The following is a 10,387-nucleotide window of genomic DNA, read 5'->3' on the forward strand; positions in this document are numbered from 1 at the left end:
AACATGCTCAGAACTGCAGATCACAGTTCAAACATTATATATTTTCAGTCTATGTTACAGATGTACATATATGCATCGCCAAGTAAGCGCATAAACATTAATTAATAAATATATGGAACAGTTTTAGTTGATAATGAAGTATGAAGCATTTCGAACATCCTTATATACAATTGTGTTGTGTACTTTGACAGGTATTTCCATCACGCGATTATAAATCGATTTATCATTTATATTACTTGAATTCCCAAGAGAAAATAGGGAGAAATCAACGTTTCGAACGTTTCTCTTTCTTAGACTTCTTCTTGTGTTTAGGGCTTTTATGTTCCTTATGCTTGTGTTTCTTCTTCGATTTTTTCACTTTGTCTCGTTCCACCCATTTTCCGCCGAGTTTCGAATCCTCCGTAGTTTTCGACACCACGACGCTTCGAAATACTGGTTTCAGTTGTTTGGCGTTATCAGCTTCCGTCGTCGTTGCAGCGTTGTCCTGTTTCAACAATCTCTGAGGCAGAACCGGACCATACATATCTGGCAGTACTGCAATCTCTGCGTCATCAGTTACATTGTTATGATCCGTGGCATCGTTCCGCGATTCACCGGTAATTGGCAAACTAGTTTCCGAGATTTTAGAAGTCGTACTTTCATCATTAACGCATTTCGGTTGCGTCACCAAGCTGTCGAGATCCAATTTCGCGAAGATACCTCGCGGTGGCGATGTGTTGCGTTGCACATTTAGCTCTTTCGGATCTTTCCCGATCAAAATCGACTTGACAGTCTCGCTGTCAACGTTATCCTCCGTCTCGCTATCGGAATCTTCGCTGCTGCTGAGAAAAATCGCTTTGAATAGATCCTTCTTTTCTTCTGATTGATCTTTAAGCGCAGATACCGGCTCGGAATCTATTTCTTTTTTCTCTTCTATTCCTGTTTTATCTTCTAAATTATCTTTCACATCCTGTTTGGCATCTTTCGACGTTGCGGAAGGAATACCTTTGCCGAAAACTTTCTCGTAGGAAGCTTCGAAGATTTTAAATTTCTCAGAGATGGGTTCTGAAGGTTGGTAGATGTTAGATGGAATATTATTGGAACCAGTGTTGGAAATCGTTTCGTTTATATTTTCTTCCGTTTTCTCCTTCGATCGGGTAACTTCTTCCACCTGTGTATCGACTGTATCCGTAGCTTTCGTGAATTTCGACGAACTACACCAATCCAAAGAATCAAAAACGGAGAATCTCGCCGATTTCCGATCCGTTGCAATCGTCGCACAGCCAACTTTTGGTTCGGGAATATTGAATCTCTTGCAAACGATACTCGCCGGTTTCCATTCGCTTCGCTGTCGCGTAAGTTTGCCAAACATTTTCAATCTCACCGCTTCCTTTACGTCCTTTTCCGGATCCATTCTGTCCGTCGTATGATCAGCGCTATGTACAAACTTGTCTGCCATATAATTATTCGACTGCTCCAGTTTTGTCGCTTGCTCGAATTCCTCGCGTTCTTGCTCTCTCTCCCAATCGGTCATAGAAAGTGGTTGAATACTTTCGAACTTGTCCTTCTCACCGTTCTTCGAGAAGATAAGATACTGCTCGAATCGTTTCTGTTTATCCGGATTAGACAAGAACAATTTACTTGTTTCACTCTTCCCCGAGGAATCGCTTTCCATCGATTTTTCTATGTTTGATTGCGCAGATGTCGACAGAGATTCTTTAAAATCTTCCAACTTCTTTAAACTACCTGTATCGTCCGGTCTGGAACCGACGATGGCGCCTTTGACAAAGTTTTGCACGTTCAATTTATCCAACCAAGAGTTACCTGTCGTCTTCCGCTGACTCTCCAATTTTTCTCTCTCCTCCGTTTGTTGTTTACCATGTAAATTCAAGGTTTTTGAAATAATATTAGCGGCAACGGATGTACTTGAAGCCTGTGGTTTCTTCGAACGTTCATCGGAGTCTTCTAAAATCCGCGCTCTATCTATGGCATTCAATGGCTCCTTACGTTTATTTTCTACTGGGGCTGCAATCGGCGGATAAAATCTGCTTTTCCTAATAACGTGCACTGGTGCAAAATCCTTCGGTAATTCTGGAGGTTTAAAGACTTTCTTGCTCTCTAGTCTCTCCTTCGCGCGGATAAAACCCTCAAGGCAATCGGTTTGCGAGCTACTCGAGCCCTCTTGGGACCACCTCGTCTTATTGTTAGTCTTACGTTCGGGACCTAAAGTGAAGTCATAACGCGACATGTCTTCTCTCTCGTATATATCATCATCGTCAGCTTCAAAAGCACCAACTCCGAACGCTTGTCCGTGAATCGACAATTTTTTGTTTTTATCCTTAACGCAAAATGCCGGGGTATCAAAAAGATTGATATGACTGGAAAGGACTTTCCGCCTGTCTAGACCCGAATAACCAATGCCAAAATAATTGTCCTTTGGCTTGCATCTGAATGGCTCATAATCATCAGGTGCAAAAGTAATATTGGTAGAGTCATCATCGGAATCCTCAGAATTGCTCCCTACCATTTCAAGATTATCCCGCCCTAATCTTAATTTCTCATTACGCAGCTTTATCTTCTGCTTTTCTTTTTTCGTCAGTCTGGAGCCCACACCTTGGCCAGGTTTCCAACCCATTTTCTTGAGCAGGATGATACCCACTGTTTCTCTGCAATATTACAAGTAATATGAAAATTAATATAACTTTAAATCTTTAAATGGAGCACAAGTCGAGCACATTGGCAAATAATTAATACATTGCTCTATTTGATTCTTGTTCAGACAAAAACATGCCGTCAACAATTTCAATTTCAAAGTAGCACAGATTAAATGGCATTATTAATTTTTGCAAATATTGTACTAACTTGACAGGTTTTAGAAGCTCTTTTAAGATGGGAGTACCAGGAATAGGTCCTTCTTGACTTATCCTCTCCCTCTTCTTTCCTCTCTGTCCATGATCAGCATAATCGCTGGTAGCTCGAATACCTTTAGGAGCAATCCCGAACAGACCGGTGTCCTCTTCGTCCATAAAGTCCTCCGGTCGCTGAAGGACATTATCCGCCTTGCTACTCCTGGAAGACTTGAACTGTTGCGGTCTCCATCCATCGCGAGTACCGACAGTGTTGAAATATCCTGCTGAGAAACCGCCTGTAAACGCCCCGTGAAACCTACGTCTACCTTGGGCGTCGTAGGCAAATTGATCCTCGATCGTAACGGGCTTCTTTCGCGGGACGTTCTCTGCAAGATTAAAACTTTTTGATATAACACAATGCAAAGGATATACTTTAGGCACGGTACTTTATCCCGTTTGCGTACCTTCGTCCAAGGGATCAAGAGGAACGCCGAACGTCGCGTAATTCTCCTCGTCTGAATCGCCCATTTCGAAAGGAATCAAATTCCCCCGGCGTAATCTTCTCGTTTGATTTAATCAAGCGTGACAAGGTCTCTTCAGCTGTAAATTGCCGTTACAATCGCTGTCGCGCAGAGCGCGTTTGAGGTTAAGAAAGAGACATGCATCATGCATATACCAGAGAGAAGGATGAAAACAGACCTTATATCTCACGGATGTGCTCACAGATACACCAACACACACATGTATATTGAGTTAGTGTTGGTGACGCCGCCATGACAGGACTGGACGCCATGGCGCCATCTGCCCCGAGTTTTACACCAAACATTCCTAATTGGCTGTGTGGCTTCACAGAAGATAGCCAATGGCCCCTCAAAAGTCGAGACCAGCATTTCCGTGCTTTGATTACCGACAGACTTTGCCCCTTACCGACAGACTTTGCCCCTAGGATTGAGTCCGGACTAACCAGAGAGAAGGATGAGAGGCGCAATGACGGCGATTTTCTTGGGACGCTTTTGCTAGGCCGTACAGTAGCGCCACACATCCACTTTCAGGAATTGGAACTACGAGTCACATCCACTTTTCGATAGTGTCGATGAATTTGGTTCAAGTCCGTGCTATGTATACATCCACTTTTCGATATTGTCGGTCTTTGATGGTTCGTGTACGAACTACCCAGCTGGAGGGGATATGCTGCCGCAGCGGCGGCACGCGCCGGCTATGCGACGTTGCCACGATGCCACGCATTTTGGGTATCGTGTCTCGTGCCTCGCCGACTGCCAAGTCGACGATGCGCTACGTCATATTTATAAATATTTATTTAATCATATTTACAATTTTTATATTTATAACTTTTAAATATGCATATATATATATGGAGGGGTTAAAGCCATAGTGATGGTGTAAGTCACTTTTTTTAACCTATCGAGTTAAGTTCATAGATGCAGTCTACACATGCAGATATGTTGAAAAAAGAAGAAAAAAAAGTGGTCAAAAAAATTGACTTACACCACTATGGCTTTAACCCCTCCATATATATATATGCATATTAAAAAAAATATATATATATATTTATTTATAAATGTAAAAATTATAAATAAAATGAAATAAATATTTATAAACACTAATTCAGGAAGGCAAAAATTTAGGAGTTAGCTTTAGGAGTAGAGAGAGCTATGTATAAATGAAATATATATTAATTGTTACTTTATTATTTATTGAAGATTATTTTTGGTAATAATATGTTGATGCCCGATATATTTTTTTCTTCACCAGCTCCGCCTCTTCCTATTCTTCTGCCTCTGCCTCTTTCTCGGCCTCTACCTCTCCCTCGCATCGCGATAAAACAAGACAAAAAGAAAAAGAAAAGGAAATATGTGTGTGTGTGTGTGTGTGTGTGTATGTGTGTGCAGCGTTACAGCGTAACATATGTCTTAGATCTTAGATTGTTATCTATACTAATTTATTTTGTAAATATACATATACATAAAAAAAATATGTTTTACGCTGTTATATATTATTTATCATATATATAGAATATTTAAAAAATATTAAAAAATGTACAAAAGTAAATACGAAACGCACATATTTATTTTATTTTAAAAATTTATTGAAGCAAAAACATTTTAGTAAACAGTTTATACGAATTATTTATTCAAATTGTTTGTTATTATCTAATAATTTTTGATAGTATATAATCTTGATAAGACTTTCTTGCCTTGCCCCCTTGCCTTGACATGCCCCTTGCCAAGCCTTGCCATGCCCCCTTGCCGTGCCATGCCCATCCCTCGCTCCCTCGCTCCCACGCTCCTCGCTCACTATCTCTCTCTCTCTCTCTCTCTCTCTCTCTCTCTCTCTCTCTCTCTCTCTCTCTCTCTCTCTCTCTCTCTCTCTCTCTCTCTCTCTCTCTCTCTCTCTCTCTCTCTCTCTCTCTCTCTCTCTCTCTCTCTCTCTCTCTCTCTCTCTCTCTCTCTTTCTCTCTCTCTCTCGCTCTGCTCCTCGGGCGGTTTATTCGTGGCCGCTCCTTCGCCGGCCATCCTCCGGCATGCGTTTAATCCATCGGCCATCCACCAGCCATCCTCCGGCGTGCGTTTAATCCACCGGCCATTCTCCGCCGAGCGTTTAATCCATCGGCCATCCACCAGCCATCCTCCGGCGTGCGTTTAATCCATCGGCCTTCCACCAGCCATCGTCCGGCGTGCGTTTAATCCACCGGCCATCCTCCGGCGTGCGTTGAATCCATCGGCCATCCACCAGCCATCCTCCGGCGTGCGTTTAATCCACCGGCCATCCTCCGCCGAGCGTTTAATCCATCGGCCATCCACCAGCCATCCTCCGGCGTGCGTTTATTTCATCGGCCATCCACCAGCCATCCTCCGGCGTGCGTTTAATCCACCGGCCATCCTCCGGCGTGCGTTGAATCCATCGGCCATCCACCAGCCATCCTCCGGCGTGAGTTCAATCCACCGGCCATCCTCCGGCGTGCGTTTAATCCACCGGCCATCCTCCGGCATGCGTTTAATCCATCGGCCATCCACTAGCCATCCTCCGGCGTGCGTTTAATCCACCGGCCATCCTCCGGCGTGCGTTGAATCCATCGGCCATCCACCAGCCATTCTCCGGCGTGCGTTTAATCCACCGGCCATCCTCCGGCGTGCGTTTAATCCATCAGCCATCCACCAGCCTTCCTCCGGCGTGCGTTTAATCCACCGGCCATCCTCCGGCGTGCGTTTAATCACTCAGCCATCCACCAGCCATTCTCCGGCGTGCGTTTAATCCATCGGGCATCCACCAGCCATCCTCCGGCGTGCGTTTAATCCATCGGCCATCCACCAGCCATTTTCCGGCGTGCGTTCAATCCACCGGCCATCCTCCGGCGTGCGTTTAATCCACCGGCCATCCTCCGGCGTGCGTTGAATCCATCGGCCATCCACCAGCCATTCTCCGGCGTGCGTTCAATCCACCGGCCATCCTCCGGCGTGCGTTTAATCCACCAGCCATCCTCCGGCGAGCGTTTAATCCATCGGCCATCCACCAGCCATCCTCAGGCGTGCGTTTAATCCACCGGCCATCCTCCGGCGTGCGTTGAATCCATCGGCCATCCACCAGCCATCATCCGGCGAGCGTTTAATCCATCGGCCATCCACCAGCCATCCTCCGGCGTGCGTTTAATCCATCGGCCATCCACCAGCCATCCTCCGGCGTGCGTTTAATCCACCGGCCATCCTCCGGCGTGCGTTGAATCCATCGGCCATCCACCAGCCATTCTCCGGCGTGCGTTCAATCCACCGGCCATCCTCCGGCGTGCGTTTAATCCACCAGCCATCCTCCGGCGAGCGTTTAATCCATCGGCCATCCACCAGCCATCCTCCGGCGTGCGTTTAATCCATCGGCCATCCTCCGTCGTGCGTTTAATCCATCGGCTATCCACCAGCCATCCTCCGGCGTGCGTTTAATCCACCGGCCATCCTCCGGCGTGCGTTTAATCCATCGGCCATCCACCAGCCATCCTCCGGCGTGCGTTCAATCCACCGGCCATCCTCCGGCGTGCGTTTAATCCATCGGCCATCCTCCGGCGTGCGTTTAATCCATCGGCCGTCCATCAGCCATCCTCCGTCTTTCGTTTAATCCATCGGTCATCCACCAGCCATCCTCCGGCGTGCGTTTAATCCATCGGCCATCCACCAGCCATCCACCAGCTATCCTCCGGCGTGCGTTTAATCCATCGGCCATCCACCAGCCATACTCCGGCTTTCGTTTAATCCATCGGTCATCCACCAGCCATCCTCCGGGGTGCGTTTAATCCATCGGCCATCCATCAGTCCTCCTCCTTACTTACTCGGTTAGGAGGAGCGCGTGCCCCGAGGTCGTGCCCCGGCGGTCACGGTGTTCTACAGCCAAGCGTGTCAGAGTGGCGTGAGGCCTCGCGGCCGATCGCCGTTAATACTCCCGCGTGATCCGATTCGAGGGACGCCAGGGTTTTGTTTTAATGTCTGCACTATAGTGTAGACATTATGTGTAGCCATGGCTCGGTGTTTGGATAACTTTATGGGACCAGTATAACATGCAGCGTCAATGAAATTAGAAGTTGTATCGTTAGATAATGAAGATATGGAAGGTGTTGAAGATGTTGTGGATTGACAATTTGTTGCATTGAAAGAACCACTTTTGTAGCAGTATCTTTAAGAATGCTCTGTAAATTAGGTATGAATAAAATTTAGTTTATTATTAGATAACTGATTAAAATTAGTTAAATATTTCCGCCAATGGCTGCCGAGCCATAGTTACAATAGGCGGCCGATAAGTGGCGGCGGCGTCACTTGTGAAATGATTAATTTGTTAATTTTTCAATAAAAATGCAATAAATCATTAAAATAATGATGGAGCAATAAGGAGCAATCGTTCTATGCCGGATTTAGTTGCATAGAGTTATTAGAAATATGTTTTTGAGTGAAAGTTATAACTTTTACGTTTTTTTTAAATATCTTAAAAAATAATAATTTTAAAAGGAGAGCAATTGTTGATTCTGAGGGAGCAATTAGGGAGCAATCGTTTGAGCTATAGTTTATTAAAAAATATGAACTTCCAGCGCCAACTTATTTCCGGTGATTTCAGCAGTGATGTCAGATGCTCGACGCTCGGTCAGCCGCGAGCCGGCGAGAATCGTGCTAGGCTTCTCGACGCTCACGCTCGCGCGCGCGCACCTAGGTCTTGTCGTACTTATTAATTACTTATAATATTTATTGATTTTATATATATACATATAAAATAAATAAATAAATAAATAAATAAATATAAATATATATAATATATAATATAAAAAAAAAAATATATATATATATATATATGAAGCCGAGACCGAGGATTAATGAACAATACTATTGTTATTATATAATAATAAAGAAAACTTATTTTGTAATTTGAAAATAATTTCTAATTTTTTTATTAGCAAATCGTTAACTTTCCTAAAGTTGTTAGAAAATATGCGAATAATTTTAATGATTGTCAAATAATTTTCCTAGTTTATATGTATTACATAACAATTTATTGCGAAAAAACCCTGACTGAGATAATATTTTTTCGCAATAAATTCTTTACAGTAATATTCGGGGAAAGAGGGGATGTTAGATACGATTTGTATCAGCATCAAAAATTAAATCGATTTGCGATTTATTTAAGTAAATTTACTGTTCTAACGAAAAAACTGTGTTTCAAGACCGACAATTCGTTGGCGCGCAGTTTAGTTCGAAATAGTATTAGAAATTCACACGGAAATTATTTGCTACTTAGATCCTAGCTCGGACTTGATGGCGTTCTTATATTATATTAATTTAATGTCAAATATACAGTCTTAATAACTAATTTTTGAAGAAAATTTATAGTTTTTAGAGAAAGAAAATTCTCGAAATTATCGATGATTATACGTGATATAAAATTTGAATATCCCATTTGTTTTCAAACTTTGTGCGCTCGCCGCAGTGACTATTGTTAAAATGCAATGCATTCTGCGCTCGCCGCAGTGACTACTGTCAAAATGCATTCTGCGCTCGCCGCAGTGACTACTGTCAAAATGCATTCTGCTCTTAGCGCTGTTTATAATGTGCAAATAAAATATACGCTCGCTCATCTATCTGCATTAGTGTCATCTTGTGCACTGTGTTCATACAAGAATTCGTGCAAATGGAGTAAATTGCTACCCATATGTGCACATGGGTGCATTTATATCTTACCGTTTAGAGTACAAAATATCTATTCTCTAATGGGTAGATATGATTGCAACCCGTCTGTAATACACAGCAGCGTGTTTATAATCCAGTAAGTAAATTAATAGCAAATTGTTGCCAATTTGGCATTAAACTCACTTACAAAGAACTTTGCCCATTTTTATAAAGGTTTTAGGCCCCTCGCGTTTAGTAACGAGATTTAAAATGAAAGATTATTGTTAGAAGATCGAAATATTTCTATATAAACATAATCCTTTATTGTAAGTTAATACCGTTCAGAGATACACTCTTTGAAAAATTAGAAAAATGTACGAAATGGCTTTGTTTCATTCGATTTTTCGACGTCCTAGGCACCTCCCTGTGATGACGGATAATAAACTATTTTAATATATCAATTGAAGTACTTTATACAAATAAATTTGTTACTACTGATCCAGCTAATTGCAAGTTTCTGGATGTGAGTCAGGGATATTCAAAATAATTGATTGTAACCATTACCACTATCACCACGGAAAAAAGTCCTGGATGCCGAGAAATCGAATGAAAGAATGCTATATAGCATATTTTTCTAATGTTTCAGAAAGTGTATCTCTAAACAATGTCGACTTAGAGGATTATGTCTGTAGAATATTCTGATCCTCTAACAATAATTTTTTATTTTAGCAAAGTCTCGTTGTTAGACGCGAGGGTTCTAAAATAGACAGGGTTTTTTGTGGCAAATCCAATTATTAATAAAGTGAAACGTGATATAAAATAATGTAAAATCTCATAAAGTGAGAGAATGTAAATGTAATGTTTTATTATAAAATAACAATAAATATTTTAAAATTGAAAAATCTTCCTATACTTATCTTCCCTATAATCATGTAATGGTCATCACCTGCGATGACGTTTAAAATTTCCAAAGAACTTTGTTCCCAATTGCAAATAACACTTATATAATACTAAAAAGCAACGTACATTAAAATATGTTTAACGCATTACATTTGTTTTGCTTTTTCACTTAACTTTTGCATATACCCTACAATAGATTAGGCAGTAAAAATAATCAATAACTCAATAACATAAATGTTTTGTCGTTTATAGATCTTCACAAGTTCGAATTCCATTTCAACGATGACAAAATCTTTTCCTGTTCATATTTTTTATTGTTTCTATCGTATATCGACTGATATCTTTCGGGAGGTCGTATCTTAAAAACTGTCACTTTACAGGATTCGTAAATTTTTGTTTTGTTGATAAGCAACAAACAAGATAGTTTGCTTTACTTTCAAAAGTATAGTGATTTGGAATTAAAATACAGCTTTATTGTTTAATTTGATATTATTCGTGAAAACA

At 41.9% G+C, this 10,387-nt stretch overlaps 1 protein-coding gene across 1 annotated transcript; it reads right to left on the bottom strand.

Annotated features, from left to right (window-relative positions):
• Positions 1 to 20: 20 nt before the first annotated feature.
• Positions 21 to 4,012, bottom strand: LOC139769706 (G patch domain-containing protein 1 homolog). The gene is made up of 3 exons (XM_071700997.1): positions 3,293 to 4,012; positions 2,842 to 3,214; positions 21 to 2,645 (listed from the first exon to the last, which is right to left on the bottom strand). Exons 1-3 carry the CDS (start codon positions 3,354 to 3,356, stop codon positions 266 to 268), a joined length of 2,817 nt encoding a protein of 938 aa, XP_071557098.1. The 5' UTR covers positions 3,357 to 4,012; the 3' UTR covers positions 21 to 265.
• Positions 4,013 to 10,387: the final 6,375 nt, after the last annotated feature.

Source organism: Temnothorax nylanderi, unplaced genomic scaffold (genome assembly GCF_030848795.1).
Source record: "Temnothorax nylanderi isolate EJ_2023f unplaced genomic scaffold, tnyl_v1.0 TNYL_tig0024_pilon, whole genome shotgun sequence".
Taxonomy (NCBI): domain Eukaryota; kingdom Metazoa; phylum Arthropoda; class Insecta; order Hymenoptera; family Formicidae; genus Temnothorax; species Temnothorax nylanderi.

What these genes read in the sequence shown, in the direction of transcription:
- LOC139769706 (XM_071700997.1), bottom strand. Translation starts at nt 3,356, where the DNA reads ATGGGCGATTCAGACGAGGAGAATTACGCGACGTTCGGCGTTCCTCTT. An exon ending in TCTTGATCCCTTGGACGAAG is followed by an intron (nt 3,215 to 3,292) that starts GTACGCAAACGG and finishes TTAATCTTGCAG; the next exon opens with AGAACGTCCCGCGAAAGAAG. An exon ending in GAGCTTCTAAAACCTGTCAA is followed by an intron (nt 2,646 to 2,841) that starts GTTAGTACAATA and finishes GTAATATTGCAG; the next exon opens with AGAAACAGTGGGTATCATCC.